General features: G+C 41.3%; 1 protein-coding gene across 1 annotated transcript in view; it reads left to right on the top strand.

Annotated features, from left to right (window-relative positions):
* skap2 (src kinase associated phosphoprotein 2) overlaps nucleotides 1-25,356 on the top strand; it is a 240,483-nt gene that overhangs the window by 23,544 nt on the left and 191,583 nt on the right. Inside the window, exons 3-4 of the mRNA XM_055659744.1 lie at nucleotides 3,583-3,608; nucleotides 24,370-24,456. Of these exons, the coding sequence (XP_055515719.1) occupies nucleotides 3,583-3,608; nucleotides 24,370-24,456 (113 nt within the window). The remainder of the gene's footprint in view (nucleotides 1-3,582; nucleotides 3,609-24,369; nucleotides 24,457-25,356) is intronic.

Here is a 25,356-nt window from a genome sequence, read left to right as displayed (position 1 = left end):
CCTTTCTATGTTTATGAATAAAATTGCAAACACCTTTTCTACTTCATTTACCTGATCATGTTGTAGAATACTGCATCCATCTGAGTGGACACCGCAACGCGCGTTACACATCGTACACACAAATGTATGTTGGCGTGGACACTAAAAAAAACGTTCGTTTTGGTGTCCCAGTGAAAGCCAAGGATTTTCACCGATGCGATCTAAATGGTACATTACCTTATGGATCTGAGCGACATCGATGACCGATGATTCGTCAGATCATTTGATTTGGGCTGATTTGTTTGTAAGTAAAATGTCTCCGTAACGGTCGTTGCGGAGTTACCCGAAGTTGACACAAAGGAAATAAGTTAGCGGGCTTGGTCCGTACAAAAGATAAACAAGAGACAGTGTGTTGCCAAATTGAAGATTGGCTCAGTTTCTTACTTTTCATGACCAATTTATGTCAAAGAAATTTTTATTTTTATTTTAAAAAGTCGGGAAATATATCGTAAACGGATGTTGCGTTTTTGACACCATGATGTTTTTGATATATTAACTTGCAATACAAGAAAAAATCTACTATAGGATCTTTACTGTACTGTATTACCTTTATGTTACTGTATAGATGAAGATATTTCCTTTGACCATTATCAAAAAATATATGTATGAGGGGCCATATGAAGTTTATGAATGAAATATTCAGGACTAAATGTGGCAGAGTTTTTAATATCACACGTTTGGTGTCCAAAATGGTGGGAAAACGATGAAAATGTGTCTATTATGAAAAAAGTTTTTGACTTTCAGTCTTGAAATCATCTATGGTATATCTGCTATTTATAAAGTTTCACATGATGGGTAGATTGTTGTTAAGAACAGTGTATTGGTGTAAAAAAGTGAATACAGGTGCACAACCTTTTATCCGAAAGCCTTGGGACCAGACACTTTTCGTAATTCGGAATTTGTCGGTCTTCGGAATGGAAATTTTTTTGCGTAGATTTTAATGGCTGGCTCAGTGGTAGAGTGCTCGGCTCATATCCGCAAGGTCGCGAGTTTGCACCTTGATCCCGGCAGTTCCTCGGTCGCGAGTTTCAGTCTTCAATGTACTTTTTTCTTGCAGAATAAATGTCTGTATGAAATGCAGTGTGTTGAATGAATTCCTGAATTTGTAAATGTGACCGCAGCATTAAATCACCTCTCACACTCATGTCACCCTAGCGGGGCTACATGCCCTTAGGCGGCCTAAGGCGACATTTTCACACTCTTATATCCGTGTGCAGCAGAGGCGACGTGCGTTTGGCGCCAAACCTGAGCTTTGGTGTGCAGACGACATCCTGGAAAAAATGTCCGGTTTCTTCCAGGTAGGCGATATACCCTCCCGGGCAATATACCCTCCACTTCTCTTTTATGAAGGGGATTTAGTTCCCCTTTCTTCCAGGACCGACCGGAGGTTCCGCTGTCACCTCTGCGGGCCACCCTCGGTGAACGCTCACTCAACTTTGTCTTGGGATTTCTACTCCCCCGAGCAATGTACCCTCCACTTCTCTTTTATGAATGGGGATTTAGTTCCCCTTTCGTCGAGGACCGACCGGAGGTTCCGCTGTCACCTCTGCGGGCCGCCCTCATCCTGTCTCCCTGTCCCTGGGATAGCAGGGGGCGATCAAACAGCACAATACCCCCCTCCCCCTCCAACTCCAGAGGAATCCGCTCCCCGATGGGCCGCTACGGCGACAAGTGGCAGTTCGCCCACAGCCCGAGCTGCGCGACCCCAAGACAAGACGTACCTTGCACACCATCAGCTTCTGCCCCTACGGGGAGCGTGTTCCTCTGGAGTTGGAGCGGGGCTGGGCTAGAGTTGCTGATCTGGGATCTCCGTGCTTGCAGTGGGCCTGGGGGTCGGTGTCCCGTTGGTCCTGACGTGTCCGGTGACTGGCACTGTATGCTGGCATCGCCGACTTGAAGACAGTGCAAAGCCCCCACGCCGGTGCAATGGGCGGGGAGCTGGAGAGGGGAGGGAAGGGGTCACACACATGGCCGGGAAGCAGAGGGGTGTAGGTGGGGTGAAACTGAAGGGAGCGACAATCTGCTGCTCGCTGCTCGCTGAGTTAAAAAGTTCCCACGCAAGACTGTGTATCGTGAGTCTACCGTGGGAACTTTTTAACTCAGCGGACAGACAGCAGCATATTGTCAATTATTAACCCTCCCGCGCAATATACCCTCACCTTCTCTTTTATGAATGGGGATTTAGTTCCCCTTTCTTCGAGGACCGACCGGAGGTTCTGCTGTCACCTCTGCGGGCCGCCCTCGGTTGAACGTTTTCAAGGACCTTTCTTGAAGGACTGAAAAAATGTCTGCTATTCAGAGGTTTTCGTTATTTGGATCTTCGGATAAAAGGTTGTGCACCTGTACTAATCTTGTTCTTCAAAAACTCTCCAGGGGAAGAATCTTGAATAAGGGGACATAGCTTAAAGATAGAGGGCTGGTCATTTAAACCAAAATATATAGAAATATATTGCACACACAGTGGTGGATGTTTTTTTTTTTTGTTTGTTTTTTTTTAAATCAAAAAATGTATTCAATTATTAAAAAATAATATTTACACTACAATAAAAAAAGCCAGAACCCACCACCATAAATACAATACAAACATATATCCATAATAAACTATTATACAATTATGATACAATCCTTATTGAGGATACATTCAACACCCTGCGGAGCCCAGCGGTCCCGGAACTCCCTCAGGGTGCCCACAGTGGTGGATGTTTGGAATTCTCAGCACAGAAAGTTGCGGAGGCTGGTTTATTAGAAATGTTTAAAGTGTAGGTGGATACATTTTTGAATAATCGGGAAATTGAGGGCAATAGGAATCTGGCACACCAGGAGTTTGGGTCGATCAGTCATGATTATATTGAATGGTGGGACAGACATGAGGTTGCTATTTTCTTTTGTTCTTGTGAATATAAAATAAGTCATAATTAACCCAAGGCTTGGAGAATGAGTTTTCTTGTTAAATTGGAAGGGGAATTTGATAGGAGCTAATTTTGCTGGGCCCTTCATGGTTTAGTATGATTAGATATAATAGTTATTACACAGTTATTTTGAATATGCTGTAAAATTAATTAAAAAAACACTATCCAATTTGCCTTTCTGTAATTTTAATTATCAAATATGGTTTTTATAACGTGGAAACCCATCTGCACAATTGCAGAAAAGATGTATTTGAAATTGAAGTAGAATTCAGTTTAGTCCAAGTAAATTGGTAACAGATGCAAGTATAATGTGTTTTTTTTAGTTTTAATGAATGGGAGAAGTAATTTGCAAAATATGTGGTGAAACCACTGGTTGAGAAGAACAACCCAGTATGAAATTACAAGAGAAAATAAAGCAAAGCTCTCCAAATAGTTTAAATATGAAATAAACAGGAAATGTTTTGAAAAACTCAGGGAGTAGCTATGGGGAGAGAAACAAAATCGATGTTTCAGTTCAATTACTTTTTGACCAAATTTAGAAAACAGGCATGCAGGAAAAATAAATATTTATTCACATTATAGAAATATATTTGTTTCCCGATTTATTTATCGAAAAACGCTATCTCTTTTTCAGCTATCCCCAGGAGTTCCAAGAGAGAGGTAATTTTTAAACTTAAAATTTTTTTAAGGCTCATTTAAACTTATTTCATGTAACTGTTATCAGGCTGTATTTTTCTTCAAAATGTATGTGTACTATCCTACCTCATTCCTTGAGGTTTCTATGAGTCACTCCATATATTGTCCAGTTCCTAATTGTTCAAGTGCAAGAGTGCATGTATTTTTTCAGAAACACAATCGTACAGCACACTATTTAACAATGTAGAGTGAAATGGGCCACTTTGGACCTTTGTGCAGATTATTCTGCCATGTAATATTTCAACTGCACCTGCCAAGTTAATCTTCCTCAGTGAGAGTTGTAGTCATTGTTTACAAAAAATGCAATTACTGATGTGTAAACTTAAACTTATTATGAACTACACTGCACATAGTATTAGTCTAATTTTGGAAATTCTAGTTTAGTGTCAGAGTCGTAGAGTGATCCAGTGTGGAAACAGGCTCTGCGGCCCAACTTGCCCACTCCAACCAACATGTCCCAGCTACACTAGTCCCACCTGCCAGCATTTCGTCCATATCCCTCCAAACCTGTCCGATCTTGTCTAACTGTTTCTTAAATGGCGGGATAGTCCCTGCATCAACTACATCCACCACCTTTTGTGTGAAAAGGTTACCCCTCAGATTCCTATTAAATCTTTTCCCCTTCACCTTAAACCTATGTCCTCTGGTCCTCGATTCATCTACTCTGGGCAAGAGACTCTGTGCATCTATCCGATCTATTCCTCTTTTATACACCTCTATAAGATCACCCCTCATCCTGCTGCGCTACTAGGAATTGAGTCCCAGCCCACTCAACCTCTGCCTATAGCTCAGACCCTCTTGTCCTGGCAACATCCATGTAAATCTTCTTTAGGTATCATTGTAAAGCTTCTTAAGGTATGTGAAGAGGAAAAAAATAGTTATGACCAAAGTTGGACCCTTGAAGACTGAAAAAGGTGAATTTACTATGGGGAACAGGGAAATGGCAGATGAATTTAACAGATACTTTGGATCCGTCTTCAATACATTAAACAGTCTTCCTGATGTACTAGTCGCCAAAGGATCTGGGGTGACGGAGTAACTGAAGGAAATCCACATTAGACAAGAAATGGTGTTGGGTAGACTGATGGGACTGAAGGCTGATAAATCCCCAGGGCTGATGGTGTACATCCCAGGGTACTTAAGGAAGTGGCTCTTAAGAAATTGTGCATGCAGTGGTGATCATTTTCCAATGTTCTATAGATTCAGGATCAGTACCTGTGGATTGGAGGGTAGCTAATGTTATCCCACTTTTTAAGAAAGGCGGGAGAGAGAAAACAGGGAATTATAGACCAGTTAACCTGACATCGGTGGTGGGTTGTGTAAAGAAGTTAAGTCTGACACACTTGTAACTTTACTTATTGTTTAATGAGCACTCGGGTTAATCATGTTAAACTGTCAATCATAAGAGATGAAATAGCGGCACATTTGGATAGCAACAACAAGATCGGTCCGAGTCAGCATGGATTTACGAAGGGGAAATCATGCTTGACTAATCTTCTGACAATTTTTGAGGATGTAACGGGAAAATGTACAAGGGAGAGCCAGTGGATGTAGTGTATCTGGACTTTCAGAAACCATTTGATAAGCTCCCACATAGGAGATTAGTGGGCAAAATTGGGGCACATGGTATTGGGGGTAGAGTGCTGACATGGATAGAAAATTGGTTGGCAGACAGGAAACAAAGAGTAGGGATTAACGGGTCCCTTTCAGAATGGCAGGCAGTGACTAGTGGTGTACCGCAAGGCTCGGTGCTGGGACCACAGCTATTTACAATATACATCAATGATTTGGATGAAGGGATTCAAATTAACATTAGCAAATTTGCAGATGACACAAAGCTGGGTGGCAGTGTGAACTGTGAGGAGGATGCCATGAGAATGCAGGGTGACTTGGACAGGTTGGGTGAGTGGGCAGATGCATGGCAGATGCAGTTTAATGTTGATAAATGTGCGGTTATCCACTTTCGTAGCAAAAACAGGAAGGCAAATTATTATCTAAATGGTGTTGTTGGGAAAATGGGAAGCACAGTGGGATCTGGGGGTCCTTGTTCATTGGTTAATGAAAGTAAGCATGCTGGTACAGCAGGCAGTGAAGAAAGCGAATGGCATATTGGCCTTCATAACAAGAGGAATTGAGTATAGGAGCAAAGAGGTCCTTCTGCTGTGTACAGGGCTCTAGTGAGACCACATCTGGAGTATTGTGTGCAGTTTTGGTCCCCTAATTTGAGGAAGGACATTCTTGCTATTGAGGGAGTGCAGAATAGGTTTACAAGGTTAATTCCAGGGATGGCGGGACTGTCGTATGCTGAGAGAATGGAGTGGTTGGGCTTGTATACTCTGGAATTTAGAAGGATGAGAGGATATCTTATTGAAACATATAAGATTATTAAAGGTTTGGACATGCTAGAGGCAGGAAACATGTTCCCGATGTGGGGGGAGTCCAGAACCAGGGGCCACAGTTTAAGAATAAGGGGTAGGGCATTTAGAACGGAGATGAAGAAACACTTTTTCACACAAAGAGCTGTGAGTCTGCGGAATTCTCTGCCTCAGAGGATGGTGGAGGCCATTTCTCTGGATACTTTGAAGAGAGAGCTTGATAGGGCTCTTAAAGACAGCAGAGTCAGGGATATAGTGAGGAGGCAGGAACGGGGCACTGATTGTGGATGATCAGCCATGATCACATTGAATGTGCTGGGTCGAAGGGCCTAATAGCCTACTCCTGCACCTATTGTCTATTTTCTATTGAACCCTGAGGAACACTACCAGTCTCAGGCTTCCAGTCCGAGAAGCAATCTTCCGCCATCACCCTCTGCTTCTTTCCATGAAGCCAATTTTCTAGTCCCTAATCAGCTCGTGTCCTTCTAAATGCCTGTATATACTATCCCTCAGAATACTCTCTAATAACTTTCCAACTACAGATGTTAAACTCACTGGCCTATAGTTCCAAGCATTTTCCCTGCAGCCATTCTAAATAAAGGCACAACATTTGGCACCATCCGGTCTTCCAGCACCTCTCCTGTATTTAAAGACGACTCATAAATTTCAACCAAGGCTCCCTCAATTTCCTTTCTAGTTTCCCACAATGTCCTCAGATATATATGATCAGGCCCTGGAAATTTGTCTACTTTCATACATGATAGTACCTCAGCACCGCTTTGACCATAACACTGACTGCTCTCAAGATAATTCCATTGACTGCCCCAAGTTCCTCCGTCCTTGGTAGATATAGAGGAGAAATGCACGTCGGTAAATACAGAAGATAAATACTCCTTGAGGACCTTTCCCAACTCCAGTGGCTCCACACAGAGTTGATTGCTTTGATTCCTGATTCCTGGTGACTCCTATTGTGGATGGCAAATTGATGGAAAGTGCACAAAGATATTTGTACAAAAAGCATCATATTTTGAAGACATTTTGGATTTTTATTTAGTGTGGATGGCAAAGTTATGAAAAGTGCACAAAATAAATTTGCAGGAAAAGCATATTTTGAAGAAAATGTGGATTTTTCAATCTATTAGAGAATGTTAATAGATATGTACAAAATTATAAGGTATTTTTTACGAGGCTTAAATTGAATGAATGAAAGTAGAATTAGGGTTTTAGTTTAAACTGTGTTGTTAGGACATCGAAAGCCCTAAAGTGAGGTAGATCAATATCTTAGGTATCAGAAAATGTAAACAGTTATATAGAAAGAACTGTGGAGAAGAATTAAAACAATGTCGCTTCAGAGTTTGTTGGAACTAGTGAAGAGGTATTAGCAATTTCCTCCTGATGTTTTACTTTATTCATTTATTGGATGTGAATTGATGAGGTTTGTTCTGAATGAGAACAATATTCAAATTTGCTGAAGGTAGACAAAAATGCTAGAGAAACTCAGCGGGTGAGGCAGCATCTTTGGAGAGAAGGAATAGGCGGTGTTTCCGGTCGAGACCCTTCTTCTTCAGACTGATGGGGGGGGGGGGGGGGGGGGGAGAGGAAGGAAGAGGCGGAGACAGTAGGCTTGTGGGAGAGCTGGGAATGGAGAGGGGAAGGAGGGAGAAAGCAAGGGACTATCTGAAATTGGAGAAGTCAATGTTCATTCCGCTGGGCTGTAAACTACCTAAGCAAAATATGAGGTGCTGTTCCTCCAATTTGTGCTGGGCCGCACTCTGGCAATGACGGAGGTCCAGGACAGAAAGGTCAGATTCGGAATGGGAGGGGAAGTTGAAATGCTGAGCCACCGGGAGATCAGGTTGGTTGTTGCGAACTTATTACAATTTGCTTTGATGGTTAGGTTGGGTGGGTATAATTGCTCCCTCTGCTGGTCAAACATTAACCAATGCAAAATTTGAGCAATTGATTGAGAAGGTAAATTGTAATCAATTGTAAGTTATTTTTAGTATTATGTTACTTTTCCTTTTATACATTTTTTGGTTGTAAGGTAAATCAGAAATAAACAATTAATGAGAGCAGTGAAAATACTTATGTCCTTTTATGTGCTGAAAGAAACCAGTTCCTTTGTTATAATGGCGATCTGTCTCACAGCAGTGTAAATAAATGAAGTGTTATGTATTTTTATAGATCTTTGCACTTTACAGGTGATTATTGATAAATCTTTTGCCTGCCAATTGTTAAATGCATTGGGACTTTCTTCTTAATTTAAGGCATAAGTGCAATACAAAGTGCTTTTGGCTACAATTTTAGTTGTGATCATTATCATGTTTGGTTGTTAATTCTCTACAGTATTATTTGCCGTAAAAAGGTCTTTAAAAAAATGAAAATTCTGTGAGTAACCTCTTCCCTTTATATGTTTTACACTTTCAAGTTAAAATGAGTGAATAGTGATTTGGATCCAGATTGTACAATAGATTTTTCTTGATCCTCCAGTTAAATTGACTTTTCTCCCAAGATACCACTTGAAGAGGTCATGACCTGCAGCCTGTGGCCACTGGTATGAGGGTCACAGTTTGAGGTCAGCAAATGCTTGTGTGAACCTACGGGCAATGGTCTGTTATCTATCAGCTGTAGATGTTGGATCAATCTCTATACAAGTATCTATGACTCTCGATAGGTTAAGAACGTAATGACAGAGCAGCAGTTTGGTAAACTAGCCAATCAGATTGACGAATTGAAAGCTGAAATTCAGTGATTGCATTTCTTAAGACTAAATGTATTTAACTAGAATATGAGGTTGGGGATTTTTTTGAAGCATTGATTCTAATTTGTATGGCAAACCAGTTAAGGTAAATATAAATTTATGACTACATAAATTTTGTTTCAAAGCCTCGTAACTAACATTATCTTTTGTTCAATGTTGTTATCTTGAAATGTTTGAGTAGCTTATTTTACTTTAACTATTAATTTCACTGTGTACTCAAAAATTACATTGAAGAAAGTGTCCAAAAGTCTTGGATCATTTACAACAAACAAGTGAAAACATTGTAACCACTGAGGGTGGGTAAAATGAATTTATAGAAATGTTTACAATATTTCCCTAATTATCCACAAATGGAGACATTTACTTATGTCAGAGGGTTATGCTCTTTATTTAAATACATGGTTTTTGTAGTGGAGCAAGTAATTCAATATTACTGGTCTTAAATTAACAATGTAAGTAGCTTTGCAAAAAAAAATGTCAGCTGGCTACCATGTGCAATTTATGACGAGTAAGCTCAAATCATTATAGCACAACAAAGTGGGATAAATGTTACAACATAAAACTGGCTTGATTAATAGTTTGTGGGTTGTAAGCGGAGCAACTGCAATACTGACTCATGCTGTACTGACAGATGTTTGGCTAGAGTTGAGAGTCAAGGGTTTACAACTCCACGTGGTTAAAATGATGACATATTTTATTGCACCAATATAAAATTGTTAAATGTAACTAAATGTCTAATCCTGATTTGACTCTTTAGAGTTATTATTTTTACGGCTGACTTCGTAAGGGAATAATAAAGATGCCTGTCTTAAACACTTACTACAATTGCCTTGAATTTACAAAAGTCAGGTGTAAGTCTCTTTACAGTTCTTTTGTTTGTATGCTGTACTTGGATGTCTTGTTCATTTAATTAGTGCTGCTCCAAAGTACAGTTTTACATAAGCATAACATTCAATGCCTGCTAAAAAAGAATCACCGAATTGTGTTGAACAATACATCTGTTTTAAATGAAAAATTGTCTTCAACATTTTGGAATAGCATAATCAAATTATCATAGTGATTTTCTGAAGTCAAATGTTAAAACTATCCTGCCACACACAACCTTAATCCTAAAATATTCCAAGGTTTAGATGTTTCCAATGCGAGACAGAGAAGAATGTAAAAGAGGTGTGGGAGTAACACCACAGATCAGGGAGAACATCACTGTGGCACTTTAGAGAGGACATACTTTAGAGCTCATCTAGTGGGTAGAGTTCAAAAATATGAAAAGTGCAATCACTATGATGTTGGACTATGGAAGATAGAGAAAGATAGAGATAGGGCAGATAAGGGAAAGATTTGAAAACCGGGATATTGAAGAAGGTGTTCTTAATTTCCCAATATTGACATGGACTTAGTGCCAGATACTTAGATGGGGCAGAATTTTCTTAGTGCATTTAGGAGGGTTTCGTGAAATACTGCACAAAACCCTAAAGTCCAATAGGGAAGGGGCCATACTAGACCTTCCCAGGTAAGGTCATCGCAGATTCAGTAGGAGAGCATTTTGGGGACAGTTATCATAATTCTGTAAACAGGAGCTTGGAGGAAAGTGGTAAAATGGGGGAAGGCTAGATATATAACAGATTTAAGCAGGAACTGGGGAGTGTAGATTGGAAGCGGCTGTTACTGGGTAAATCTGTGTCTGATATGTGGGAGTCATTTAAAGATCAACGTGAGAATTCAGGGCCAACATATTTCTGTGAGCAAGTAAGACAAGGATGACAAGATTTGGGAACCAAAAGATGTTATAAATTTAGTCTAAAAGGAAAAGAAAACATGTGAAAGATTCTTAACATACAAAAGATCCTCAACAAAAGGTTAAGGATCCTGAAGTCAGACAGGGTCCAAGAGGAATATAAAGGAAGCAGGACAGAACTTAAATATGGTTAAAGGGGCCATGAAATGTCCTTGATGTGTAGGATTAAGGCGAATCCCAAGCCCTTTTACATATACAGTTATAACGAGGATAAATGTTAGGACCACTCAAGGACAAAGGAGGAAATCTATGCCGGAACTTGGAGGAACCGTGTAAGACATTAAATGAGTACTTCCATCGGTACTCACCAAGAGAAGAACATGGAGGAATCTTACATAGGTCTGCTAATATTTGAGTGCCCAGTGATATAAAGAACAAGGTGGTGTTGGATTTCTTTCAAGTACATTACAGTGGATAAGTTCCCAAGGCCCCATGGGATCTATCACAGGTTATTGACAGAGGCAGCAGAGGACATTGCTGTTGCCTTTGTATCCTTTTCTTAGCCATAGGTGAGGTCCCAGCAGACTGGAGAATAACCACAGTTGATCCTTTGTTTAAGATGAGCACCAGGGACAAACCAGGAAAGTATAGGCTGGTTAGTCTTACATCAGTGGTAGATAAATTATTGGCGAAAATTCCTATTGGATAGGATTTGCATACATGTGAAATGGATTTGCATACCCAGGTTTCAGGCGCTGCAAGCGCTGTAAGGCAGCAACTCTACTGCCGGACAACCATGCCGCCCCATTGTACAAACTTTTAAAATTGCTTTTTCTGGACCAGAGATGAATGGATGACCTGAGAAAAGTACATAAAATTACAAAAGGCACAATTGGAACATAAAACAATCAGTCCCTTTGACCCCCAATGTCTGTGTTGAATGCAATGCCAAACTAAACTAATACCTTTTGCCTGCACTTGATCCATATCCATCCATTACCTGCAAATTCAGGTGCCTATCCTAAAACATTTTGAATGCCACTATTGTATCTGTTTTTACCACCATCACACAACATTTCAGGTATCCACCATTCTTTGTGGGGGAAAAAACATTTGCCCCAAATATCTCTTAAATTTTCGCTCTATGACTTCCAACCTATGCCCTCTAGTTCTTGACATTTGCATCCTTGGAAAATGGTTCTGACTATCCAGCTTATCTATGATGCTCATAATTTTATAAACTTTTGAAGGATCTTACCTCGGCACTCCAACACTCCATTGTTTGAGTCAATGTCAAATTTATAACAAATTACAACAGATGGTGGAAATCTGAAGTTACAACAGAAAATGCTAGAAATGTTTATCAGGTTGGGCAGCACAGGAAAAGAAAATTCCTGGTTCTAAAAAAACCAGTAACTTTTCATTGGAGTCAGCATATATTTTGTTGCAGATCCAATAGCGAGGTAAAGAGAACAAAATTGGCAACCAGATTTTTTTTAAAAGGCAGAAGAGATTGAATGACAGAATTTATCATGTAGCAGGCTAATGGAGGTTGCCTGGGAAGGTGTAAAAAGAGGTGAATAAAATTTGTAGAAAAGTGTGAGACACATGGCTGGACTATCTGATCATATGAATGCATTGTTGAACCCAGAAGTTTGGAATGTGGCTGACGTGTTGTTTCTAGATATATCCTCGGGGAATTTGTTGGACAGAGTAGATCTACATTTGGTTTCCCTTAAGTAAACGAGATGATATTAGGAACACTGAATGTGGAAAGCTATGGTCAGAATGGAAGGAACCCTATCCTCCTCGTGGATAGGAAATGGGAGGGTAAAAGCAGAAATTTGAAAAATGTAACCAAAATGATTGAGAACCCTGCCGTTCAAAGCAATGGGAAACAATTTGGCCAGGAAGCATTGTGTGGAAATGGTGCATTAGAACAGTTTAGTTTGTTATTAATTGCATGTGAACCGAGTAACATTAAAACGCCTTTGTTTCTCTGCTGACCAGTTCAAGAAAATACTATACATGATTACAATCAAGTCATCCACAATGCACAGATAAAGGATAAAGGGTGCAACATTTAGTGCAAGATAACGTTCGACTAAAGATAGCTCGTAGGTAAATGGGAGGTCAGGACCACACTCTAGATGATGAGAGGACCGTTCACTTGCCTGATAACAGCTGGGAAGAAACTGTTCCCAAGTCTGGAAGTATGCATCTTCAAATCTCTACATCTTGCCTCAGGAGAGGGGAGCAGAGGGAGTGACCAGGGTGAGACTGGTCCTCAATTATGCTAGGGGCTTTGCTGAGGTAGTGTGAAGTGTAGATGGAGTCAATGGAAGGGAGGTCGCTTTGTGTGATGGTCTGAGCTATGTGCACAACTCTCTGCAATTTCATGTGGTCTCAATGGAGATGGTTCCTGGTAAACTACTTAAGGACATTATGGGTCATTCATTCCTGGTGCTCTGAAGCTTTCTAGATTTTTTTAGATGATCATTACATCACTTAAGCCACATAGCTTAACTGTTAAACAAAATAGGTACATTAGGTAAAAATGCAGAGTATAGTGCTCTATTAAGTAAATACACAGTCAACATTTAGGCTTTGTTTTTGTCTGAATCTCTTCATAAACTTGGAATGTAAAACTGGGCAAAAGTGTATACTCTCAGTTAATTTCAGTGTTGATATTGTTGTTTTTGAGACAATGCAAAATGCTGAAAACTTGTTGGTTTCAGGGTATTTTTGTCAATTAGCAAATATTAAGCTTATTTTACCTGCAGTTGTATTCAAACTTACATCAAATTACATTGACAGATTCTCCTTTTGTTGAAATAATATACATTTGATGTATGAATCAAGTTTTGCCTGGAGTTTCATTTGAACCTTCAGGCAAAACCATATAGGCTCTTCAGCTCAATGTTTGAATCCTGTCAGGCAGTCTTCTGGAAATGCAATGGCACTGAAGCGGCCATGAAGTTGCAAATGACTTCATTCAACTATCTCAACTTGACCCTTCCCAACATATTTGCGATCTTTCAAATGGTTGACTAAACCTCTTCCAAGTCCTTTGCCTTATCCAGTTTGCCCTGGTTTGGTCCCTATGGTTTTTATTCAGCAAAGGTCAGGAATCTTTTGCAGACCATTTTTCTATTCCTAAGTACAGGTGCACAACCTTTTATCTGAAAGCCTTGGGACCAGCCACTTTTCGTAATTCGGAATTTTTCGGCTTTCGGAATGGAAGATTTTTAGCGTAGATTTTAACGGCTGGCTCAGTGGTAGAGTGCTTGGCTCATATCCGCAAGGTCGCGAGTTTGCGCCTCGATCCCGGCAGTTACTCGATCGCGAGTTTGAGTCTTCAATGTAGTTTTTTCTTGCAGAATAGGAGAGAATAGGGAGGGTTAGGCTGGGATCATTCTCTGCGAGATGATCTTAGTGCGAGAGACAAGTGTAGGAGAGGTGTACTGACTGTGTGGGCAGAACTTTGGAAGTGATTGCCCACCATTCTCAAAAGCCGCTGTCTCCCTGTCCCTCCAACTCCAGAGGAATCCGCTTCCCGATGGGCCGCTATGGCGACAAGTGACAGTTCGCCCACAGCCCGAGCTGCGCCACCCCAAGAACAAGACGTACCTTGCACACCATCAGCTTCTGCCCCTACGGGGAGCGTGTTCCTCTGGAGTTGGAGCGGGGCTGAGCTGGAGTTGCTGATCTGGGATCTCCGTGCTTGCAGTGGGCCTGGGGGTTGGTGTCCCGACGAGGGGGCACAGCTTGGGCTGTGGGCGAACTGACACTTGACGCCCTAGCGGCCCATCGGGGAACGGCTTCTGGTGGTCCTGACGTCTCTCAGCTCCTGTCCAGGGGGGTGGCTGGAGACGTCAGGACCAACAGGAACCCGCTCCCCGATGGGCCGCTACTGCGACAAGTGGCAGTTCGCTCACAGCCCGAGCTGCGCCCCCTCATCCGCAATCCGGGTTCCTCTGGAGTTGGAGCGGGGCTGGGCTAGAGTTGCTGCTGGCTGTGAGTCTCTGGGATCTCCGTGCTTGCAGTGGGCCTGGGGGTCGGTGTCCCGTTGGTCCTGACGTCTCCGGTGACTGGCACTGACCTGCTGGCATCGCCGACATGAAGACAGTGCAAAGCCCCCGCGCCGGGCAATGGGCGGGGAGCTGGAGAGGGGAGGGAATGGCCGGGAAGCAGAGGGGTGTAGGTGGGGTGAAACTGAAGGGAGTGACAATCTGCTGCTGCCTGCCCGCTGAGTTAAAAAGTTCCCATGCACTACCATGGGAACTTTTTAACTCAGCGGGCAGGCAGCAGCAGATTGTCAATTATTAACCCTCCCGCGCAATATACCCTCACTTTCTCTTTTATGAATGGGGATTTAGTTCCCCTTTCTTTGAGGACCGACCGGAGGTTCCGCTGTCACCTCTGCGGGACGCCCTCGGTGAACGTCTTCAAGGACCTTTTTTCAAGGACTGAAAAAATGTCCGCTATTCGGAGCTTTTCGTTATTTGGAATTTCGGATAAAAGGTTGTGCACCTGTAATGCCATTGACTTTTTCAAGGAATCTATTAATTCTGTTTCTAATATGTGATATTATTTGACAAAATTGTAGAAACAAGGTGGATGAGGCCATTTGTTCCTTCAAGCTCGCCTTTATCAATGTGAGGTGTTGCCCTTTCATTGCAAGAGGATCTGAGTGTAGGAACAAGGATATCTTGCTGCATTTGCACACAGCTTTGGTGAGAGCCCATCTGGAGTTTTATGTGAAGTTTTGGTCTCCTTATCTGAGGATATTCTTGCAGGATATTCTTGCATGAAGGGAGTGCAACATAGCTATGTTGTAGTAGACTAGTTCCTAAACTACAGGTCTGACCGGGACGAATTGGGTCAATTATACCTGCATTTACTGCAATTGAGAAGATGGAGAGATCTCATAGAAACCTATAGGAGTTAGTAAATTGAAGAAACATGATGCAGGGAGGATCATGGGGTTATTGATAACCTCAGGTCACAGCCTCAAGATGTGGGATCTATATTTAGAACCAGAATCAGGGTTATGTTTTCATCCAGAATGTGACAAACCACTGGCATACCCAAACCGCAGAGGCAAAGGAGGTCAAGACATTAAGTGTATTCAAAACGGACTCTGTGACCCTTCCCCATGATGCCTTTTGTGTCTTGAAATCCATCTATCACCTTTGTATTTTCATAAATTTGCCCTCAGCATTCTTCCGTGACAGCCAATTCCAGAGGTTCACCACCCTCAACTCAGTCATAGAGTCATCCAACATTTAAACAGCCCCTTTGGCCCTACTTGCCCACACTGACCAATATGTCCCATCTACAGTGCCCTCCAAAATGTTTGGGACAAAGACCCATCATTTATTTATTTGCCTCTGTACTCCACAATTAGAGATTTGTAATAGAAAAAAAATCCCCCGTGGTTAAAGTGCACATTGTCAGATTTTAATAAAGGCCATTTTTATACATTTTGGTTTCACCATGTAGATATTACAGCAGTGTTTATACATAGTCCCCCCATTTCAGGGCACCGTAATGTTTGGGACATAGTAATGTCATGTAAATGAAAGTAGACATGTTTAGTATTTTGTTGCATATCCTTTGCATGCAATGACTACTTGAAGTCTGCGATTTATGGATATCACCAGTTGCTGGGTGCCTTCTCTGGTGATGCTCTGCCAGGCCTGTATTGCAGCAATCTTTAGCTTATGCTTATTTGGGGGCTAGTCCCCATTCAGCTTTCTCTTCGGCATACAAAAGGCATGCTAAATCGGGTTCAGATCGGGTGATTGACTTGGCCACTCAAGAATTGACAATTTTTTAGCTTTGAAAATCTCCTTTGTTGCTTTAGCAGTAAGTTTGGGATGATTGTCTTGCTGAATGAACTGTCGGCCAATGAGTTTTAAGGCATTTGTTTGAACTTGAACAGATAGGATGTATCTACGCACTTCAGAATTCATTATGCTACTACCATCAGCAGTTGTTTCATCAAGAAGATAAGTGAGCCAGTACCTTCAGCAGCCATACACGCCTAGGCCACAACACCCCCACCATCGCGTTTCGCAGATGAAGTGGTATGCTTTGGTTCTTGGGCAGTTCCTCTCCTCCATACTGTGCTCTTGCCATCATCTGATATGTTAATCTTCATCTCATCTGTGCACAATCTTTTTTTCCTTGCTCTTTTAAGTACTTTTTGGTAAACTGTAACCGGACCATCCTATTTTTACAATTAACCAGTGGTTTGCATCTTGCAATGTCTGTATTTCTGTTTACAAAGTCCTCAGCGGACAGTGGTCATTGACAAATCCACACCTGAATAGTGTTTCTGATCTGTCGGACAGGTGTTTAAGGATTTTTCTTTATATAGAGATAATTTTTCTGTCATCAGCTGTGGAGGTCTTTCTTGGCCTGGCAGTCCCTTTGCTCACCAGTGCTCTCTTTCTTCTTAATGATGTTCCAAACAGTTGATTTTGGTAATGACTTTAGTAATGATTTTGGCAGATGTCTCTAACGGTTTTATTCTTGTTTCTCAGTCTCATAATGGCCTCTTTGACTTTCATTGGCACAACTTTGGTCCTCATGTTATAAACAGCAATAAAAGTTTCCAAAGGTGATGGAATCCACGCTCCCCTTCATTGAGTCTGTCCAAAGCAAGCGCTGTCTGCGGAGGGCGCTCAGCATCGCCAAGGACTGCTCTCACCCCAACCATGGACTGTTTACCCTCCTACCATCCGGGAGGCGCTACAGGTCTCTCCGTTGCCGAACCAGCAGGTCGAGGAACAGCTTCTTTCCGGCGGCTGTCACTCTACTAAACAACGTACCTCGGTGACTGCCAATCACCCCCCTCCCCCCCCCGGACACTTATTATTTATTTTTTATTCAAATCGTTTGCTATGTCGCTCTTCAAGGGAGATGCTAAATGCATTTCGTTGTCTCTGTACTGTACACTGACAATGACAATTAAAATTGAATCTGAATCTGAATCTGAATCTGAAAGACTGGAGGATATACTGAGGGCATTAAGGAGGCAATTAAACACACCTGAGCAATTACAAGCGCCTGTGAAGCCAAGTGTTCCAAACATTGTGGTGCCCTGAAATGGGGGGGACTATAAACACAGCTGTAATTTCTTCATGGTGAAACGAAAATGTATAAAAATGGCCTTTAATAAAATCTCACAATGTGCACTTTAACCACATGTGATATTTTCTATTACATATCTCAAATTGTGGAGTACGGGGGCAAATAAATAAATGATGGGTCTTTGTCCCAAACATTATGGAGGGCACTGTACATTTGTTGAACCTGCCTACTTTGGCCCATATTTCTCTAAACCTAACCTATCCATGTACCTTTCTTAATGTCTCTTAAATGTTATGATAGTACCTGTCTCAACTATCTCCTCCGGCAACTTGTTCCATACACCTACCGCCCTTTGTATAAAAAATAGTTGCCCCTCCGGTTGCTATTAAATCTTTCCCTCCTCACCTTAAACCCATGTCCTGAGGTTTTCAATTTCTCAACTCTGGATAAAAGACTGCATTTACCCTATCTATTTCTCTCATTATCTTGTACACCTCTAACAGTTCACCCTCATCCTCCTGCACACCAGGGAATAGTGTCTCAGCCTGCTCAACCTCTCTTACAGCTCAAGCCCTCGAGGTCTGGCACCTTGTGAATTTTTTCTGCACCCTTTCCAGCTTAAAAACATATTTCCTATAATAGTTATCAACTACCCAAGTGAAATATGTGGTGTTGTTCTGGCTGCACTCTAGCAATGGAGGAGGCCCAGGACAGAAAGGTCAGAATGGGAAGGGGAGCTAAAATAATTAGCGACCAGGATATCGAACTGGCCTTCGAGAGTAAATGTTCAGCGAAAAGGTGCCTTGTCTACACTTGGTCTCACCAATGGAAAGGAGGCCACTTCGAGAGGTTAAAGAAGGTGAAGCCGCTGAGGCCTGCTGGCAATGGGGGCTACTGCCAGCTGTTTGTCTGACCTGGATGAGATCTTCACTAGTTCTATGATCTGGTTGTCAATTAGAGAGGGCAGACACCGAGTTTCTGTGCATTTTTTTAAATGCCCCAGTTGCTGGTGCACAAAGCAAGTCCTCCTTGTTCTCGCACAGTTGCCTGTTTCTGGTTTGATGTAGGCCAATTAACATACTATTTTGTCTGTTGATGCATATAAGAATGTGCGGTCATATCAGTAGACAGTCTGTCTGTTTCTCTGTCCTTTTAATTTCATATTGATTACTGCTTGCAATGAGCATTAGGACAGATTAATTCTTGTTCAAGTCAAGTCAAGTTTATTTGTCACATACACATACGAGATGTGCAATGAAATGAAAGTGGCAATGCTCGCGGACTTTTGTGCAAAAAGACAAACAACCAAACAACCAAACAAACTATAAACACAATCATAAACACACATATTCTTTTACATAACCATATAACATATAACCATATAACAATTACAGCAGGGAAACAGGCCATCTCGGCCCTACAAGTCCGTGCCGAACAACTTTTTTCCCTTAGTCCCACCTGCCTGCACTCATACCATAACCCTCCATTCCCTTTTCATCCATATGCCTATCCAATTTATTTTTAAATGATACCAACGAACCTGCCGCCACCACTTCCACTTGTAGCTCATTCCACACCGCTACCACTCTCTGAGTAAAGAAGTTCCCCCTCGTGTTACCCCTAAACTTCTGTCCCTTAATTCTGAAGTCATGTCCTCTTGTTTGAATCTTCCCTATTCTCAAAGGGAAAAGCTTGTCCACATCAACTCTGTCTATCCTTCTCATCATTTTAAAGATCTCTATCAAGTCCCCCCTTAACCTTCTGCGCTCCAGAGAATAAAAACCTAACTTATTCAACCTGTCTCTGTAACTTAGTTGTTGAAACCCAGGCAACATTCTAGTAAATCTCCTCTGTACTCTCTCTATTTTGTTGACATCCTTCCTATAATTGGGCGACCACAATTGTACACCATACTCCAGATTTGGTCTCACCAATGTCTTGTACAATTTTAACATTACATCCCAGCTTCTATACTCAATGCTCTAATTTATAAAGGCTAGCATACCAAAAGCTTTCTTTACCACCCTATCTATATGAGATTCCACCTTCAAGGAACTATGCACGGTTATTCCCAGATCCCTCTGTTCAATTGTATTCTTCAATTCCCTACCATTTACCATGTACGTCCGATTTTGATTTGTCCTGCCAAGGTGTAGCACCTCACATTTATCAGCATTAAACTCCATCTGCCATCGTTCAGCCCACTCTTCCAAATGGCCTAAACCTCTCTGTAGACTTTGGAAATCCTCTTCATTATCCACAACACCCCCTATCTTGGTATCATCTGCATACTTACTAATCCAATTTACCACCCCTTCATCCAGATCATTGATGTACATGACAAACAACAAAGGACCCAACACAGATCCCTGAGGCACCCCACTAGTCACCTGCCTCCAACCCGACAAACAGCCATCCACCATTACCCTCTGGCTTCTCCCATTCAGCCACTGTTGAATCCATCTTGCTATTCCGGCATTTATACCCAACAGTTTAACCTTCTTAACCAACCTTCCAAAGGCCTTGTCAAAGGCCTTACTAAAGTCCATATAGACAACATCCACTGCTTTACCCTCGTCAATTTCCCTAGTAACCTCTTCAAAAAATTCAAGAAGATTAATCAAACATGACCTTCCAGGCACAAATCCATGTTGACTGTTCCTAATCAGACCCTGTTTATCCAGATGCTTATATATATTATCTCTAAGTATCTTTTTCATTAATTTGCCCACCACTGAAGTCAAATTAACAGGTCTATAATTGCTAGGTTTACTCTTAGAACCCTTTTAAAACAATGGAACTGCAAGCGCAGTACGCCAATCCTCGGGGACTATTTCCGTTTCTAATGACATTTGAAATATTTCTGTCATAGCCCCGGCTATTTCTACACTAACTTTCCTCAATGTCCTAGGGAATATCCTGTCAGGACCTGGAGACTTATCCACTTTTATATTTTTCAAAAGTGTCAGTACTTCTTTTACTTTGAAACTCATAGTATCCATAGCTACTCTACTCGTTTCCCTTACCTCACGTAATTCAATATCCTTCTCTTTGGTGAATACCGAAGAAAATAAATTATTCAATATCTCCCCCATCTCTTTTGGCTCTGCAGATAGCTGCACACTCTGTCTCTCCAATGGACCAATTTTATCCCTCGATATCCTTTTGCTATTAATATAGCTGTAGAAACCCTTTGGATTTACTTTCACCTTACTTGCCAAAGCAACCTCATATCTTCTTTTAGCTTTTCTAATTTCATTCTTAAGATTCTTTTTACATTCGTTATACTCCTCAAGCACCTCATTTACTTCATGCTGCCTATAATTATTGTAGATCTCCCTCTTTTTCCGAACAAGATGTCCAATTTCCCTTGAAAACCAGGGCTCTTTCCATATAATAAATAATGGAAGGAAAAACGTTCAGTAGAGTTAGTCCCTGGTGAGATAGGCGTTTACAGACCGAATGGCCTCTGGGAAGAAACTCCATATCAACCTCTCCGTTCTCACCGCATGGCAACGGAGGCGTTTGCCTGACCGTAGCAGCTAGAACAGTCCGTTGCAGGGGTGGAAGGGGTCTCTCATGATATTGATGGCTCTGGAGTTGCACCTCCTGATGTATAGTTCCTGCAGGGGGGCAAGTGAAGTTCCCATAGTGCGTTCGGCCCGAATTGATGGCTGTTATATCCACATAATTTTATAATTCCTGAATAATTACTTTCATTGGGAGTACAGTGTTGGGCTGGAAACACATCCTTGTAAGGTACCAGTGTTAAGAATCATGGTAGATGTTTTGTCATCTATTCTTGCTGATTTCAGTCAATAGGTCAAGAAGTTAAGGATTCAATTGCAGAGGTGGGTGCTGAGTCCAAGGTCTAGGAGTTGGAGATGGGTTTGGCTGGAATTGAGTAATTACAAAACTGTGTACTTTGAAAAAGGAGATAGTGATTGACTTCAGGAAGCGAAGCAGTACGCATACCTCAGTTTATATTGATGGCGCCGAAGTAGAGGTGGTTGAAATTTTCAAATTCCATGGAATCAATATCACCAACAACATCTTTTGGATCACCCATAATGAAGCAACGTCCAATAATGCACACCAACACTTCTACTTCCTTAGAAGGCTTAGGAAGTTCTGCAACAACTCTCACCAACCTCTACAGATGCGCCATAAAAAGCATTTTATTGGGATGCATCGCAGCTTGGTTTGGGAACAGCTCCATCCAAGACTGCACGAAATTGCAGCAAATTGTGGATACAGCCCAGCCCATCCCACAAACCAACCACTCTTCCATTGACTCCATTTATACTTCACGATGCCTCAGCAAGGCCAGCAGCGTAATCAAGGATGAGTCGCACGTTGGCCACTCCCTCCTCCTCTCTCCCATCGGGCAAAAGGCATACCTCCAGATTCAGGGCCGGTTTCTTCCCAGCTGTTTCCAGGCAACTAAATCATCCTACCACAACTAGAGAGCAGTTCTGAGCTACTATCTACCTCATTGGTGACTCTTGGGCTATCTTTGATGAGACTTTACTGGCTTTACTTTGCACGAAACACTATTCCCTTGTATATCAACACACTGTAAATGGCTCGATTATAATCATGTATTGTTTTTCCACTGACTGGTTAGCACAGAACAATAGCTTTTCACTGTACCTCAGTACACATGACAATAAAGTGAACTGAATTGAAATGGTTATGCCAGGTTGTTTGCAAAGATTAACATTGGCCAGGTACAGAGCTGTTTTAAAAAATCAATCTTCATTATTGAACTATCTTTTTCCACCTTCATAACATTGTCTGACTCTGACCTTGCCTCAGATCACTTGCTGTTGAAACCCTCCTCTGTGCTATGTTATTGCACCACCAGACCTGACATGTTCATACCTATCCAAAACCCTGTGCCTGATTGTAACTTGTTTTTTGTCTGATTTACCCATCAGTCTTGTCCTTGCTGAATCACATAGCACCTGCCCTGAGCATGTTTTAAATCCATATTTTCAAGACCTACCTCTCCCTTTCCCACATCTTCCGTTATTCTATCTCTTCAAATCCTATGGACCTTCCAGATCTCTGCACTTTGCAAATTCTGACTTGTACCGTTGTGTTCTTTTGTTTGTTCATTTCAGCATTATCAACCCTGCTTTCCAGTTGCCATTCCTGAGGCTCCGCAATTCATCTCCTCCCTACCGCGTCATCTCTCTTCTTAAATTCCAGCTCATTAAATCAAACCTATCGTATCTATCCAGATGTGTCTCAGTATTTCAGGTGTCATTTTGTTTGATGGTGCTTCAATTAGGTGTTCGTGTGGTATTTTTCAAACATGTATTTATTCTGAAATGAAAATATTGTTATTTTCTATGATTTAATCAAACTATTGCCAAATAATTACAATAAAAATCTTCATATTGCCATTTAGTAAGGGAGACTTTTTTTATTGGTGGGTGAGGGTTCCTAATTGTGCACTTGTTCTCTCTTTTGCATTCAGTTTTAGCCACCCACAGTTAACTATGTTATTCATGCTTATCAATATTTTATAAAGGATGCTATATTTTCTTTCATCAAGCCCCAGATCATGAAACTACCTTTTACTATTCTCATTGAAACTCTCTATAGTTCTTCAGTGACCCTATTGAAAGTAGACTGAAAATTTGTTTCTAAGACAAAGTTCTAGTACTGCAGTCGAAGCTCAATTGTTGAATATTTTGAAAATGTCTTTTGTGAAGTGAATATTACCCATTAATTTGAGTGAAGGTTGATTTTGGAATTGATGATAAACTAGAATAATGTGTTTGGAGGCTATATCTTCCAGCAGTAGAAGGCACCATGAATTTGAGGTGCAGCCATGTATAATTTTGACAGTCAATCTTGCCAACATGATAAATAAAGGGGGAGGGGCAGGTACCCATGGTGGAGAGGATCGGAATCCCAGAAGAAGGAGGATTATCTTGAGTGGGACTCTTTAGCTTTGTGGTCTGCACTGTGCACAGTCTGACCCAACGTGCCAGTTGGGATATCACGGGATTCTGATTTCCATATTAAAATGGACCATCCACATTGGCAGATTACGTGGATTCTGACAGTAGGTTATTTTCTGGATGATGCAGGCCACATTGTGTTCATGAAGCTGCAAACAAATCAGATTTTTGAGATAATGTGTCAATATTCTGTTCATACCAGGCGATTGTAGTGAAATTGAATTTTTACACAGTTTAGGTGAATTAGTAGGGCAGTAGAGTAGCACCAGAGACCCGGGTTCGATCCTGATTACAGGTGCTGTCTGTACAGAGTTTGTACATTCTCCATGTGTCCCCGTGGATTTTCAACGGATGCTCTGTTTCCTCCCACATTCCAAAGGTGCACAAGTTTGTAGGTTAATTGGCTTCTATAAGTTGTCTCTAGTGTGTAGTTTTCTTGTTTACAAGGATGTACACTGGCAGGTCGGTGTGGACTCCGTGGGCGAAACGGTTTGTTTCCATGCTGTATCTCTAAACTAAAGTAAGCTAGTAGTGGGCAACAAATGTATCTCTAAACTAAAATAAACTAGTAGTGGGCAACAAATGTGGCCATGGTAGTGTTGACCATATATCCTAAGAATAAGTTTGCTATCTATTGATTTGGCTCATTCCCTTGTATTTCATCTGCGAATAAACTTGCATTTTTTAATCTGCGACACCTAATTACATTATACTTTAATGACCATTTTGTCTACATATATTAACATGTTTAACTGAGCCAATGTTTTTAATTTTACAGGCGAATCGGATGATTCTGACAGCCATGAAGAATCTTTACTCGATGGTGCTTCAATAGCATCTGATCGCAATGATAACCAAGAAGAAGGTATGTAATTGGTTACATCATCATATAATTTCCCTTCACCATTTTTCTACAGAGACTGAAACATAGATCTTCAATTTATTGTTGTTTGGAAACCAGATAAGCCACAAATTTATAATTGATGTTGCAGCTATACTTCCCTTGTTTGTATGACAATACACTCAACTTGATGTTGCATTACCTTCCTTTTGGAAGGCAGCTATGTGGAATTGAAGAGCTCCCTCTAGTGGAATTCAAAATGTATAAAGGGAAAAAAACTATAAGACAGCTGAAGCACAAAACCAAAATCTCAACAAAAAGATCAGTTTAAAATGCATTTGTCAAGCTTGTAACCAACATCTAACTAAGTCGCATTGAATACATGTATTACTTAAATTATAGGAATTTATGTTACAAGTTTCCTCCACTCTGTATGCCCACAATGTTTAGCTTTGAGAATTAGTATCGGAAATGTAATATATTGTAAAACAATTAATAAAACAAAACTCAGAAGGCTGGAAGAACTGGAAGCAGTGTGTCACTCAGCATCTGAGGATGCAACAGAAGCAAATTGACATTTCGGGTCAATCGTTGCATCAATATTGAAAGGGATGAGGAAAAATTACCAGTATATATTAACACGAGGGGCAGAAGATTGGTAACGAGATAGAAGCTGGGATGTGATAGGTGGAACAGATAATGGGCAGATGAAGCTAGATCGAGTGAGCGGTTGAGTAAGAGGAATGAACGTAGAAGCAAACCAGATTTGCAGGTGAGTGTGTGTGGGAGAAGAAAACCGGAAATATATGGTGCCTTAATTTGAAAATTCAATATTCATGAATTAGTTTGGGATGTAAGCTAGTGGTATGGTGGCACTGCGGTAGAATTGCTGCTATACAGCACCAGATACCCAGGTTCGATCCT

This window comes from Leucoraja erinacea, chromosome 2, assembly GCF_028641065.1.
Source record: "Leucoraja erinacea ecotype New England chromosome 2, Leri_hhj_1, whole genome shotgun sequence".
NCBI lineage: Eukaryota > Metazoa > Chordata > Chondrichthyes > Rajiformes > Rajidae > Leucoraja > Leucoraja erinaceus.
The sequence above is the reverse complement of the archived record's forward strand: the minus strand, read 5'-3'. Positions and strand labels throughout refer to the sequence as shown.